The 16,455-nt window shown below is 35.2% G+C and overlaps 1 protein-coding gene and 1 pseudogene across 3 annotated transcripts in view; one reads left to right on the top strand and one right to left on the bottom strand.

Annotated features, from left to right (window-relative positions):
- Positions 1-16,455, bottom strand: part of Rsod (superoxide dismutase family protein Rsod) — a 271,460-nt gene that overhangs the window by 180,065 nt on the left and 74,940 nt on the right. For all 3 annotated transcript variants that reach the window (XM_087407501.1, XM_087407503.1, XM_087407502.1), the window contains 2 exons: positions 2,218-2,483; positions 1,162-1,345 (listed from right to left, as the gene is read on the bottom strand). In XM_087407501.1, the coding sequence (XP_087263627.1) occupies positions 1,162-1,345; positions 2,218-2,483 (450 nt within the window). The remainder of the gene's footprint in view (positions 1-1,161; positions 1,346-2,217; positions 2,484-16,455) is intronic.
- On the top strand, positions 11,571-12,942 carry LOC147909375 (testis-expressed protein 10 homolog; annotated as a pseudogene).

Here is a 16,455-nt window from a genome sequence, read left to right as displayed (position 1 = left end):
CTATGGTTTTGAATACAATCGTACTTAGAAGAGGCTGTGCGAGCGATAACGTCGAGGAACTAAAGCTCTCTAAATTGGAATGAATATGTTATGATCTTAATAAAAGTATATCTGTAAATTAAATTACACATAGTGGATAAAACATGCGACGTCATATGTAATGACTAAGGTTACACATGGAAACATCCTTAGAAACATCTTACAAACCTCGAATGCGTTATTGTACAAACTTATTACTTGTAATACAGATTATTTTACTAATACATTTTTCGTATAAGAGAGAATTATTATAATAATTATAATTAATAATTACACTTAACCCCATTTGAAGTATTATTCAATATATAGCTATCATAATCTTTGCAATGACAGCTTTTCATGAAGTAAGCACAACGAGAGAACCAATCAGCATCGCGGAAAAGCGACAACAATAAACTTCGATATTCGAGTAAACTTCGATTACGAGTATCAATTTAATATCACCTTTTTTAGAAAGCATTTCTTCATTTGTTGTTTCAGGTAAGAATTAAAGTCATCAGAATGTACACAAAATAATGACGGCGAGGCGCAAGCTTTAGTGTTAATTTTTTTGTCACTAACAATACTTTTTTGTATATAAAAAATTTAATTACATTGTTGAATAATAGTATTAAAACGTGCAAATACAATAAACATTACTATTTCTATAAAAGAAAAAAAATTACGAAGTAATAGTATTTATTTTTCGATCTCCTAAACCAAGCGTTCCCCTTAATTATTCGATTATTTTCATTTGTAAAATTTTTATAAAGACAATTTAAAAATTATTTTGAAGCATGAGAAGTATAATAATATTTAAAAAAAAAGAATTTTTTTTCATTTTATTTACCTTATACAGAAAGCGTATAAAATAGAAGAAAACACTCTTTTAAGAAAAAGAAGTGTGTTTTTCTATTCTATTCTATTTTTTTATTCTTCTTTATTATTTTTTTTTATTCTATTCCCTTTTCTTTAAGAAATAAGAGATATTTAACGGGAAGTTTTTAAATTTATTATTTTAAAATTCTGTGTGTGAAATATCTATATAGAATATTTTTTAAAAAGAAGATAAGCAATTAAATTAATTTGAATGATACATTGAAATGTTTCATTCTGTAATTTCACATGTGCATAATTAATTACCTGTAAAGAACTAAAGATCTGTGAATAATACTGTGAATCCCAGAAAGTGGTAAATATGTATCCCAATAAATTCCACTAAGTTTAGCGCTTCCAGGTAAAATATCATTATGATATGATCCTTCCTTTCGGTCCTGAAGCTTTCCAGATAGATCGCCAATAGCGTATTGATCCTGAGTACCGTAACCTATACAATAAGTTATTATAAGAGTAATTAAAATGTTATTTACATATTTATTATTGTATGTTTAATATTATTTTAAATTTGGCCGTTAGTTTAAGTTTTTTACTAATTAATGCATTATGTATTACGAGGGGTATCCAGAAAATAAGTTCCGTTTTTTTTTTACAAATAAAGTTTTTATTGAAAAAATCTAAAATTTACATGGATAATACTTGACAACTTCTAGTCTTTTTCTACATAATTCCCGTCAATCTCAATACATTTTGTATATCTGGAAACAAGCTTCGAAATCCCTTCTGCATAGAAACTTCCCGCCAGTTCTTTAGTCCAGTTAGTTACAGCTGTCTGAACTTCCTCGTCGCTTTGGAAGCGTTTTCCGGCCAAGGACTCCTTCAGTTTCGTAAAAAGATGGTAGTCCGATGGTGCTAGATCCGGGCTATACGGTGGGTGGGTCAAAACATCCCAACTAAACTGATTCAAAAGTGCAGTTGTTGAATAGATTCACTCATCACACTCTCTCCATATACAGAAACAAGCTGTTTGTGAATATCAACCGATTTAAAATCTTGAGCAAAAAGAAACTGAATGATGCCGCGCAAAACAACTCGAGAAGGAATCGGAATGGAGGTGGCGGGACGCGAAGTGGAGGACTCCATTTTGATAACCTCTCCTGACCGTGTTTCACGAGCTACTGACGCCGAACACCGCTCATTCTATTCGGTAGCTTCCCCTCTTCAATGCTGTGTTGCCAACTCGCTCATACATCGACCTTACTAAACGTATAATACAAACGGAACTTATTTTCTGGATACCCCTCGTATAATATACAAAATACTGTATTTACATTGTTTAATAATTTTTTATTGTCTACTTACCTGGTGGTGGAGTAGTCTGTTCGTCGATATTCGAAGGATTGAACAATTTCTTAGTAGTTGAGCATGAATCCATAGGAATTCTGATATTTTTTGCTGGTTCTGGTGGTAATTCGTGAATCCTATAAGATGCTATTTTAGTGACGTACCGTAATCTAATTTCCAAATTATTTATTGTTGTTAATGAAATATTGATCCACGTTGGATTAAACGGCGTCTCTTGAATCGCCGTAATTTGGCCTCTAATACCACGTGAATTAATTATGGCCCTGAATAATTTTAAAAAATTATTGTTTTAAGAAATTATATTTTAATATTATTTGTTTTAATCTTATATTATCTTGTTTCAATATTTTGTTTTATTTCAAATTTTATTATTACATGTTATACATATATCGATGCTTTTTACTAATTTTTTATTAATATGTACAGGATAATCCAGGACCCAAGTATCCTTCAAAAAACGTATTCCTAATTTTAAAGCGATTTTTCATTATAAAAAGAACCACACAAATCTTATGGAAAATGAATTTCGGTCAAATTGTTTCAAATTTTAATATTTTGTAGCAGAATTTATGTTTAGAAATATTTCCGGCAAGGAGAGGCACACGAATCATGATAAATTTTAATATAACAAACAGTCACTTTTTATTTAACAATCATTGCCATGATGCACAAAATTTTATAGAATTCTTAAATTTTAGTGATAATGACTATGAAATCGATCACAAAGGGACTGCGCAACTGACCAAAAAAAGCCAAGCAAATAATTAAATTGCGAATAATTAAATTACATAACAACGCACTTTCCACTTGGACTTATTAAGGGATCGCCACTCGAAATGTCATTTTATACCATAGAATGATCTAAAATGTTCGATGGACTTAACAGTAATCTTTTTGTAAATTTTCCTTTGTTCTCATCATACGTTCCGGATCGCCTTTATTTTGTATATACATAAATTGTCAACCGCCGCATAACGTCTCTGGATTGACGCAACGCGTTGTCGGTCGCTTTGCCACATGATCGTTCACAATTCGAAAAATATTTTAATCCAAAAAATTCACCGTCGCGAACCTCGCCCATTGGCGCAAGAGGTTGCATCGAATCTTTGGCTGTGCCAGTTTCGATAAGCGACACTGAATCTCGCAAGTTTTTTTTATCATTACTGGTCATTGCGCTTCGAACTGATTTCTCGACAGTAGCTCATGTCAAACTGATTAATTTATTGAGGGCGGGGATTTTTCCTTTAAAATTGACCTTTTTTTTCCTACAGAAAATCCATCTATATATTAAATGTACATCTTGCATAGAATCGCTAAATTTGTGAGTGGCCAGAATTTTGGCCAATCTCGTCCTGAAAGGAAAGGCCAAAAGAAAAAATTTTCATAAATCGCGATAAAACCGTTTTTAAATGTTTTTAGAATTCCGTATCTCAAAAGGAAAAGCGGAACCCTTATCTCAGATCACTCATGTGTCTTTCCGTCTGTCACAACCGTTTTTCTCTGAAACCACTTGACGTAGAAACTTGAAATTTGTGGCGTAGTAATGAATTATATTGACCTACATATTTGCCAAAAGTGAGCACTAAAAAATATCCACATGGAAATTTTAAGGAGGAGTTATGATATCAAAAAAATGTTTTTCAATTTCTAACTCATGTGGCATATAATTTGAAAGGACTAGTTGTACCTAAGGAATTCGAAAATATATATTTTTTTAATTTTTATGTAAAATATCCCCGGAGATATTGCCAGAAATATGCATCAAAAACATGTTCTTTACATTATTACTATGAAGTGTTTTTCAGATAAAAGTTGATTTACGATATAATCCGCAACATAAGATCCGCTATATCAAATCCGCCATCGTAAATTTTTATTTTTTATAACTTGTATATGCATATTTATCAATACTTTGTATATCTGTAAATGAGACATAAAATAAATTTTTACTTGATCAGTATACTAGCCAGTCCCGTCATCAAAAGATTAAAAGTCTTCACAAATGCCTTAGTTTTGCTCCAGTACTTTCGAAAGATCATTACATTTTATATGAAAAAATAGTCCAAATAAATTTTTTTTATTAACATTAGTTATAAATACCGTATAATATCATCATGGATATACAGTGATGGCAAAAAGTCCCGGAACGGTCAAATATTTCGAAAACCATCGGTATTTAAAAAAAACGCTGAAACACGTGAAACGATTTTTCAAAAAATCTATCTTTTGAGGGGGGTTAAGACCCCCCACGTGCCCCCTTAGGGGTGGGGGGTCTTAACCCCCCTCAAAAGATAGATTTTTTGAAAAATCGTTTCACGTGTTTCAGCGTTTTTTTTAAATACCGATGGTTTTCGAAATAATTGACCGTTCCGGGACTTGTCGAAAATCTTAAATGGCAACATAGGTCGAGTGGGGGCTCATTTGAAAGGTCTCTCTTCTCAAGACGAATCCAAAACACTCCTCATAGAGGGCGCTGCGTTCACTTTTGACGGGAAAATGCAATTTTGAAAATTTTTTAGTCAGAAACATTAAAAAAGTTTAGTGTTTCGATAATCACCGGAACACGTGAAACGATTTTTCAAAAAATCTATCTTGTTGGTGTAGTAAAATCTTATAATGGTAATATGGGTCGGAACTACTGCCGGCATCAGCATTACCCGAGATGTACCACGTGGAGGTTGCACGGTCAGATTTACATCTCTTCGGGATGCTTGATTTAAGTGAGTCCCCTTGCCTCTCACTTTGCGTGCAATAATTAATGCAACAAATGCTCAAATTGATATCCATTAACCTCTTGACAGTGTGCTAATCGATTGTACGTACTCTCCCTTACGTTTTGAAGCATTTCTGGCGTAATTAAATTCGACACTTCAACAATTCGAGCCTTTAATTCGTCAAGATTCGCTGGTTTTGTTTCGTAAACCTTGCTTTTTAGATAACCCCAATAAAAGAAACCTAGTGGTGTTAAATCAGAAGATCTTGGTGGCCATTCAATTTGACCTCTTCTACCAATCCATTTATTAATAAATGTTTGGTTTAGAAAATTACGTGTTGTCGGCATAATGAGCTGGTGCACCATCCTGCTAAAACCAAACATTTTCAAATGCATCTCCTGTTATGTTTTGTAGACATGATACGATTTGAGCAGTCAAAAGGCGAACGTAGTTTTCTGAATTAATGTTTCCATCAATAAAGAATGGCCCTATGATACGATCACCCAATATTCCAGCCCAAACGTTTACTTTTTGAGGATTCTGAGTATGAGAATCTCTCATCCAACGCGAATTGCTATCTGACCAATATCTACAATTTTGTCGGTTTACAGATCCGTTTAATTCAAAAGTAGCCTCGGAAAAACAAACCCAATATAAAAACTGACGATTATTCTGAACACGCGTCATCATTTCATCGCAATACTCAACTCTCCTGTCATAATCATCTTCTGATAATTCCTGCACGAGTTTTATTTTATACGGGTGATAATGATGTTTTCTTAAGATATTTGTCACAGATTTTCGACTAATGTCGCATTCCTGCGCAATTTTAGACGGAGGTTTATTTGGATTTTCAATAACACTCTGAAGAACTTCTAATGCTGTATCGTCGTTGCTAGCAGTTTTTGGTCTTCCAGATCGGGGTTCATCTTCTACAGAACCTGTTCTTTCAAATTGCGAAACTGTGCGATAAACAGTAGACTTAGAAATTGGATAGTGCTCCGGATAGGTGTCATTAAACAAATTTGCGACTGCTTCGTAAGATCGAATTTGGTCACCAAAACCGCGCATTCTAAGGATTGTAATTCGGTCGGTAATACTTAGTGGCATTTTTAAATAAATGCAAAATTATTATAAAATAATGATTTTGCAATTTGAATTAAAAATGAAGTACAATTTGTAAGTAGTTTGTGTCAATACCTATAGTGTCGGAATAAAATCAGCTTTTACTATTCTTGGTAAACCAAGACGCTTATAGGTCGCGAAAGTCATTTTCACTTGCGAGAACCGTTTTTCATATAACAGATACGATTACAATCTGCGAAAAATGATTGTAATGTTTTCAATGCTTAGTGTTTTGGATTTTACTACACCATCAAGATAGATTTTTTGAAAAATCGTTTCACGTGTTCCGGTGATTATCGAAACACTAAACTTTTTTAATGTTTCTGACTAAAAAATTTTCAAAATTGCATTTTCCCGCCAAAAGTGAACGCAGCGCCCTCTATGCGGAGTGTTTTGGATTCGTCTTGAGAAGACCTTTCAAATGAGCCCCCACTCGACCTATGTTGCCATTTAAGATTTTCGACCCCCCTCGTGCCCCACGTGCCCCCTTAGGGGTGGGGGGTCTTAACCCCCCTCAAAAAATAGATTTTTTGAAAAATCGTTTCACGTGTTTCAGCGTTTTTTTTAAATACCGATGGTTTTTGAAATATTTGACCATTCCGGGACTTTTTGCCATCACTGTATACTGCTTACATACATATATGAGGGCAAATCAATAAGTACCCGTGTTAGTAATGAAGACGCAAGCTTTTCACAAAAATTTTTTTTATTTTTCAATGTAATTTTAGGAGGATACACTTTTCCCAACGTTTCTGCTATTTTTTTAACCCCTCAGAAAAATATGATTTGTCGAACTCTGCAAAATAAGCCTTTGTTTCGGCGATGACCTCTTCATTCGTGAATTTCTTTCCACTGAGCCATTTTTTCAAGTTTGGAAACAAGAAGAAGTTATAGGGGGCTAAATCCGGAAAGTATCCGATGGATGCGCCAGCAATTCGTAGCGCAATTCGACCAATTTGGCTGTGGCGACTGCGGAGGAGTGAGCCGGTGCATTGTCCTGATCGCGGCACCCACAGCTTTTTCATTCCCAAGTTATCATGCAAAATATTGAATGCTATCCCGTACGACACGCTTACGGCCTCTGCTACTTCATTCACTTTCATTCGGCGATCAGCGAGAATCATGTCGTGGACTTTTTCAATGATTTCATCAGTAACCACATCTGCCGGGCGGCCTGGGCGCTCCTCATCAAAAACGACCACGTTTAAATTCGTTGAACCAATATCTGACAGTTGTCATAGATGGTGAAGAGTTTCCAGAAAGGGCATCCAACTTCGTTTTTATTTCTTCACGTTTTTACATCCAAAAATAAGATCACGGATTGATATTGCTCTTTTTTCATTGTATCGGGAAACATCAAACACGCTCACTACGAATTGCTGTCAAGACTATTGCATGAATCACTCTGAAATTTTGTATGGCGTCGTTTGAAAGATGGTAGTACACAAAAATGGTAATGCCAACTTGCATCAGCAACGTCGCTTGTCTTGAAACACGGATACTTATTGATTTGCCCTCGTATGTCATAGAAAAAATTATACCATACAATATACCAGACATAATATCAAGAAAAAAGTATATATTTTTCAATTAAAGATATCTTTTAAAAGATATTTTTCAATTAAAGATATCTTTTAAAAGATATTTTTCAATTAAAAATATCTTTTAAAAGATATTGTTATGGTATAAAATATCCTGGGAAAAAGCTTTATCTTCCCAGATAGCAAAGCGTGTTTCAGCAAAATCACACAAATCTATGATTGTTTATGATGCTGACCGTAGATTTGTTTTCAACGATATACCGGTATTGCAGCAGCATATACAATGTGTACATATATTGCCAGCAGTTTAACAGCAAGATAACTGCGTCAATATTATCTTGCGTTGTGGCAACATGACAGCATTATATGATGCTGCGTATTATGGTAACATGATGGCAACAGTACGAATTTTGATGATAATTTTAAAGTTGTCGGCAAATTACTGACAAGTTGCTACTCAATGTTATCGTATCGTGAAGGCATCATGTTGTCAACAAATGAGGACTCAGTTGTAATTCTGATAGCAACACGATAGACACGTTGTTATCTACGCTATTTTCTAATTTTAAGAAGCATATTAAGATTTGCAAAACAGCAAGGAAATTCACAAAAATCAAGCATTGTATTTTTGTGAAGCAAAGAGACTCATGTAAATCAAGCATCTCAAAAGAAGAATGAGATGTCCATGTCATTTATTCAGGGTAATTCTGAAAACAGGCGCAAAACTAAAATCATAAACATGAATACCATTCATAGAATAGACCAGAGAGTAAAGGTCCCCGGGAAAGAAGGTTCACCCCTTGTATCTGGGTAATAACGCATTCATTAAAAAATTCCGTCACAGTTCGTCGACTACTACGTCGAGTGGGAATCTCACGTTACAAAGTTGCTTCCTAATAACTGTTAAGAAGCACACGGACATACCCTTGCATTTGAGAGTCAAAAGTAAGATATTAGCGTCGCAGTTACTAGATTTTGATCTGAAGGGATCATTTTTGTAACTAAATAGATTAAATAAGTGCATTTATTAATCTTCTATATTATTGTTTTAATAGTGTGATTATTAAAATGATTATTTCTAATGGTTATATCTAGAGACACTGGTAGTCTCGGCGCTAAGCTATGCGCAGCGATACTGCCGTGGCACTTTATGATGAGTTGCCAGGGATTTAAATTATTGGATCTCAATAAGGATCTGAACTAATCAGGTTGTAAGTGTGCTCAATCGATTGCATCCGGTCTAAATACGAGGGGTATCCAGAAAATAAGTTCCGTTTTTTTTTTACAAATAAAGTTTTTATTGAAAAAATCTAAAATTTACATGGATAATACTTGACAATTTCTAGTCTTTTTCTACATAATTCCCGTCAATCTCAATACATTTTGTATATCTGGAAACAAGCTTCGAAATCCCTTCTGCATAGAAACTTCCCGCCAGTTCTTTAGTCCAGTTAGTTACAGCTGTCTGAACTTCCTCGTCGCTTTGGAAGCGTTTTCCGGCCAAGGACTCCTTCAGTTTCGTAAAAAGATGGTGCTAGATCCGGGCTATAGGGTGGGTGGGTCAAAACATTCCAACTAAACTGATTCAAAAGTGCAGTTGTTGAATAGATTCACTCATCACACTCTCTCCATACACAGAAACAAGCTGTTTGTGAATATCAACCGATTTAAAATCTTGAGCAAAAAGAAACTGAATGATGCCGCGCAAAACAACTCGAGAAGGAATCGGAATGGAGGTGGCGAGACGCGAAGTGGAGGACTCCATTTTGATAACCTCTCCTGACCGTGTTTCACGAGCTACTGACGCCGAACACCGCTCATTCTATTCGGTAGCTTCCCCTCTTCAATGCTGTGTTGCCAACTCGCTCATACATCGACCTTACTAAACGTATAATACAAACGGAACTTATTTTCTGGATACCCCTCGTATATAACGAAAGTATTTTTATTTTTTCTCTATGAACCGAGATATTGCGACGCAAAATTCGAATCTGAAACTTTTATATTAAAATTGAGAAACGTCGTCGCCGGCTATGGAATGGGGGATTTGTCCTTTTAGAATTTTTGCAAGAGGCAAATGTGGCGCTGGCAATGCATAGTCGCATCGCACATGTCTGTTTTCTGTGGCTGATGATAAACTAGTGTACACTTTTAAAATTAAAGTGAGATAGTCTAGGTTAGGAAATCCGTCACATCGAAGGGAACACGTAAATAATTTTCTGCTTCTATATTCTATATATCTGCAATTACATAAATTAGACTTACTTGACATGTTTTTGCACAAAATAAACGAATCTGGCAAAAAAAAAATGTATTGCTTTATCCCATGGACTGACATATTAATCATTAAAGTTGTTGATATTCAAGTTAGGAAATCTGTCACATCGATGGCATAGAAGGACATGTAATTAAAGCTAGAATAAATATTTTTTGCTTCAATTACACAAATTCTCTTCTTTAAGAATACATTCTTTGCTTTAAGAATACAAATTATTTTCTATATAATTTTTATTTTTACAGCAGTGTATTTGGGTTGGTTAAATACGAGGGGTATCCAGAAAATAAGTTCCGTTTGTATTATACGTTTAGTAAGGTCGATGTATGAGCGAGCTGGCAACACAGCATTGAAGAGGGGAAGCTACCGAATAGAATGAGCGGTGTTCGGCGTCAGTAGCTCGTGAAACACGGTCAGGAGAGGTTATCAAAATGAAGTCTTCCACTTCGCGTCCCGCCACCTCCATTCCGATTCCTTCTCGAGTTGTTTTGCGCGGCATCATTCAGTTTCTTTTTGCTCAAGATTTTAAATCGGTTGATATTCACAAACAGCTTGTTTCTGTATATGGAGAGAGTGTGATGAGTGAATCTATGGTGCGGAGATGGGTCCGAGAATTTAAGGCAGGAAGACATTCGCTTGAAGACGAAAGTGGGAGAGGCAGACCCTCCCTTATCACGGATGAGTTGACGACAAAAATTGAAAATGCGATTCGCAATGATCGTCGTTTAACTTTAGATGAACTCCACAACCTTTTTCCAAAGATATCCCGAAGTCTTATCCATGAGATCGTTTCAGAAAAACTCGAATTTCGCAAGGTTTGCGCCCGTTGGGTTCCCAGAGAACTGACTCCTCTACACAAGGCCACACGAGTGACTGCAGGTAAAGAATTTTTGGACCGTTACAGGGATGAGGGAAATGACTTCCTTAAATCTATAGTCACTGGAGACGAGACCTGGGTCGCCCATTACACACCAGAAAACAAAAGACAGTCAATGCAATGGAAGCACACCTATTCTCCAACTGCAAAGAAGTTCAAAGTGGTCAAGTCCGTCAAAAAAATCATGGTTTCTCTCTTCTGGGACCAAAAAGGAATTCTGCTGATTGATTTTTTGCCTCAAGGAGCAACAATAAATGCGGAGCGCTATTGTGAAACTTTGAAAAAGCTGCGTCGGGCCATTCAGAACAAAAGAAGGGGGATGTTGACGGCAGGTGTGTCCCTTCTTCACGACAATGCTCGGCCGCACGTCGCTGCTTCAACAACTGCACTTTTGAATCAGTTTAGTTGGGATGTTTTGACCCACCCACCGTATAGCCCGGATCTAGCACCATCGGACTACCATCTTTTTACGAAACTGAAGGAGTCCTTGGCCGGAAAACGCTTCCAAAGCGACGAGGAAGTTCAGACAGCTGTAACTAACTGGACTAAAGAACTGGCGGGAAGTTTCTATGCAGAAGGGATTTCGAAGCTTGTTTCCAGATATACAAAATGTATTGAGATTGACGGGAATTATGTAGAAAAAGACTAGAAGTTGTCAAGTATTATCCATGTAAATTTTAGATTTTTTCAATAAAAACTTTATTTGTAAAAAAAAAACGGAACTTATTTTCTGGATACCCCTCGTATTTGTCTGTAAAGCAGAAAATTTAACTCTCTATGCCATAGATATCTGTTAATTTTAACAATTATTATAATAACTCGATTTGTGGGGCAGAGCGACACATTTTTTTGTCATTTGTTCATGTGCAAAAACCCGTTGAATGAGTCTAATTTTATCAACCTCGAGGAGGTGAGGAGACTAAATTCAACAATTACCGAATGTTAATATCTTACATAAATCTAATTGTTTAGCACGTTATAATTCGACCTTGTACATTATTATGTAATTTGTAATGTATATTCAGGATTTATTAACACGTTTTCGGCATCACAATTCAACTGTGAAACAAGATGCTTTAAAACAATTAAAAGACATCTTGTTACAAAATCCTCTAAAATCTTTACATTCACAATTGAATTCTCTGTTACATGATATCTCAGTTTTATCTCTTGATAAAGAGAAAGAAATACGCACAAATTCGTTTCATGCACTTAATTTTTTATTCTTGGCCTTATCTCAAATGAACAGTTGCATGAACATCTTTGCATGAAATTATATTATATAATATCGTATCTGAGCTGTGCAGTGACACATATTGATCCACATGTGAAAGAAGATTCTCTACTTTTCTTAAATGTGCTTGTACAAAATTGTAATTGTGCATTGGCAAAAAGTAGTCATAAAATATACCTAATTTTTTAGGTGTGATATACAGGTTACATAATGAAGGTAGCCTTGTGGCACAATTAGTGACAACATTACATTCCAAAAGTACTAATGTAAATTTGTTAACTACAGGAAACTTTGTATAGGTACATCATCGACTATGCCTTCGTTTGTGAAAACGAAAAAATATATTCCAATTTATAGCGATAGTGCGACTCAATTTTGTGAATTTAATCTTGATGAAGATATGATCTTGATAGATAATCATGAAAAAGAAACCTTACTTACAAAAGAATTTGTAAAATATGTAAATTTATTGATGCCACTAATGTCTGATATTTGGCTCGAAGTATGTTCAGATGAGAAAGTTGAGAGTTACACAGAGATTACAATTTTGAGCAAATTGTGCAATCGATTGTAGAATACATTGATACATTGGATTAAGATGATTATAGCGTCAAACATATGAAGCGTTGGTTTAAAGATACATTGATGTATTATATATATGAAAAATTTCCTATCCAGATTTCCTTATGGTAAAGTAAAACCTCTTATTAATGAATCCAGAAAACGTCAAAAAGAAAAAAAATCAAATGGAATTTACAGAAGATGTTTGGAATAAAATTTTGGATTGTCAAATTCACATATAGTTTACATCTCTATTTAACTGCAACGAACAATTTACCAAGTCTGTCAGAAACTATTGCATATTCATTCTAAAGTATTTAAATGGTAAATTATTATTATGTAATAAACACAAGTAATATTGTATTATTATCTAATTATTATTATGTATGAGGCCTTTTTTACGAAACTTTTCTTATTTTCAAGTATTATTGAAGATTGGTACGACTCGTCGACTTTACCTCGACTAACTAAACTAAAAACTTTATTTTTTAAAGCTGGACTAATTTGGTGTAGCAACTGTATTAATTTGAATCATATTTTAAGACTGATTATTGAAGCATCTTCTCGTTTGCCTAAGAAAGAATTGTAATCGCATTGTATTTAATTATTGGACATTATGTTGAACAGCAATTTAAATGAGTTGCACAGGTAATTATTTTAAATAAAAAGTAAAAACTGTAAACAGTAGATAATTTAATTTTTGTAGAGTACTCCATTTAGGAATATATGAGATAACGTATAATTAACTTAGTAGATAGTCGCTAATTATTACTTGTTTGATAGAGAAAAAAAGAAAGCTTTGAAAGTTTCGTTATAATCTTACCAAGCCTACTCCTGAAACCGAGCATGACGAAATTCGTATGATCAGTCAAATAGTTTTACGTTTTAAGGAATGGATCCGAGAAGAATTGATAGCTAAATATGAGTCTATTATCGGTAAGTTATATGTTTTTTAAACGGATTGTGATATAATAATTTCATTTAAGAGAAATTTAAATCATTTGGATTGGAATAAGAAGATCCTTTAATAAGATATATGTATATTTAGGTTTCATTTCATAAAAATTAATGTGACGTGTAAGATGCACGTGTAAAGATGCCGCATTGAATCGCATTTTTATTTTGAACAGCAAAAAGCGTCTCGCGACAAAGTCTATTTAAATATCAATTGCGATGAGAAGTACAAAATACTATATCATATAAACTTTTCCGATAATCTTCTATGAATGCTATTGTTACGTCCAAACTCTTGAAAATTTGGTCAAGGAGATAATGAGAAAGAATGGAGAGGGTATGGAAGGACGGTCAGATTCAATCTCACAGGTATACGCACGGAGGCGAACACCTGTGAGTCGTACGCACTTTTTAAATCCCGGAATGGGTCAACGTCCGAAGGGACGCTATGACACCTGTCCACTGGACAGTGCGAACGTCGGTCCTATCTTTTCGGTCAAGGAACTTAATCCCTTTGACCCGGGACTGGACCTCGTGCGATCTCAGGTATTCGAGGGAAGTGAACACGAGGAGTGATTTTAATAAAAACAGAAGAATACCTTAAGTTACATTTATTAAAATAATAACCAAAGAATTTTGTACATTATAACATTTTTACAAAGAAAAATACATACTATACATACATTGTGAATGTGTGTGTGTGTGTGTGTGTGTGTGTGTGTGTGTGTGTGTGTGTGTGTGTGTGTACAATGAATGTGTTTTTCCATGGGAAACGCGGGGATGGACTGTAAATAATTATGACTTACTTAGTAGCTGTCCCCAAGATATCGAGTAGGTGAGTGGCTAACGAGATCCGACGTCCGCGAAGAGTAGTCGGCGTGGCGTATGGTTAACTTCAGTTGCGATAAGTTTACACTCGGACGGAATCGCAACTGGCGATTCCTGGTTAGCGCGGGTTATACTGATTTTTGAAGTGAACCGGATGCTTTAAAATTTGGTACTGACTCTGTGCTTCCGCGGGACCTCTATTTATACCCCGAAAAAAGGGTGTTGAGCCTTTTGTCTAGGATGCTAAAGTACATAGAGTAGTTTTTGAGAAGAAGAGAAAGTGATTTATAGTTTTTTTTCTTTTTAAAAAGCCAAGATTGCTCCGAGACGGATAAATTCTATTACTCTCGCGGAAAATATGACTAGATAAGCAGATGGTTACCATGCTATCATTATCAGTTGCGAGTCTGGTTTCAGATAACTCCTGTTGGAAGTTATTCTATGCGTTTATGTTTTTTTTTTAAGTGCGATATGGCGCCTGTTGTTTTTAAGATAAAATTATTAATCAGTCTCGGATGATAAAGCCTAGATTTTTACTATTGCGTGACTTCGGTACATTTATAATGTCTTAGCAATTTTGTCTCTTTTCGAGCCTACATTAATTATTATTCTTTCTATACATTAGTTATTATTCTTTCTAGGTTGATTGACGTTTACGAGTTTTCGCAGCGCCTGTCCGGTCCTTTTTCAATTCTATCAGTCCGTTATCAGAAGCCGCCGCTCGGGTCTTGTAGACGCCAACCATAGTCGCGGCGAAGAGAAAAAAAAATCGTGGCGTCTGTAGGACGTAACACTATAATAGGTTTATCAGTAGCAATTTCCAGTAAAAACCAATTTTATTCTAAGCTGGCGATACGTAAACCTAATTTCAATGAAACAAAAAAAAAGCTTTCCCTACTCACGGATTTAATAAGAAGACGAAGCAACGACATTACAGTCAATTACAGGAGTAGCGAAACCTATAGTTTATGGCGAGATATCCCTGATAAAATGTTCGTATATTGTGATATTTATAAGCCTTATATAACAAATGATATACATACGCTTCTTCAGAATAGTACCGATCGAGATACGCAGATCGAGATAATTACGTATTTGGTGCAAATTTGATGAAGCATTTTTCATTTCAAATTAAATCCCATTATGACGAACGAATTTCAGAACGATAGAAATAGATATAAGAGATCATCTTTCAAATAAAATTTTACTCAAATTCGGTAAGCTGACAGTGACGCTGCACTTTAAACGTAAGCAATAATATTCTTTCGTGTACGCGAGCATGTCGGTAGTGCCATTCTGTAGTTAGAAACTCGCGGTAGAATATGAGGAGTATTTTGATGCGCGGAACACCGATAGCCGAGGAATTCCGCATGTTTTCGTCGGGTCATCTTACCAACGTGGTCATGGAATCGGAAGCCTTTTCGGTGGATTATTTAGAAAAATATTACTTTACTTAAATAAAGGTGCGCGTGCTGTATCAGAAAAGAAGCTTTACGTGTGGAAATTAATAGAAGACGTCGAAAATAATAAGCCATTAAAAAAAAGGAAGCAATCAAAAGTCGGCTCGCGGAATCGAGGAGTAATCTAAAGAGAAAAGCCAAAGAAAAATAAGTTTTCAAGTTTTCTGATGAGGGAATCAGGATATAAAATATCCCCGAAATCCGCGGCGCTTCAGTTTCCACTCGGTGGTCGAGATAGACGTATCGTGCATCGTAAATGACGTCGGGCGTTCAAAAGAAAATCATCGAGAAGCACACAAGGAAAAAGAGCAAAAAAGTGACGAAGAAAAAAAAGGAAATTCGTGCTGCAGGAAGAAAAACATTAAACCATCCGCTAGGAAATATTGAGTCAAGAAACGCGACGTATCCGACATATTTTCTTAAATGAGATAGGAATTCGTGGCTGGAGAAAAAGAATGTCCTTTTTTCATAAGTATTCAAGTGAATGTATAAAGAGCGAATTCGATGTCTTCTCTCTGCCTCCTACGCAAACCAGCATTGAGAGTTCACAATGGATTTATTACAAACCCTTCGCTCGCGGACGACTTACCCATAGAATTCGTCCGAATATGAAGAAGATCATCTAGACTAGAGAGCCTATAATCAAAGTGGCGTCATACGAGAGAT

This window comes from Acromyrmex echinatior, chromosome 6 (assembly GCF_024713525.1).
Source record: "Acromyrmex echinatior isolate Ae372 chromosome 6, ASM2471352v2, whole genome shotgun sequence".
Taxonomy (NCBI): Eukaryota; Metazoa; Arthropoda; class Insecta; order Hymenoptera; family Formicidae; genus Acromyrmex; species Acromyrmex echinatior.
This window is presented reverse-complemented; position numbering and strand designations above follow the sequence as displayed.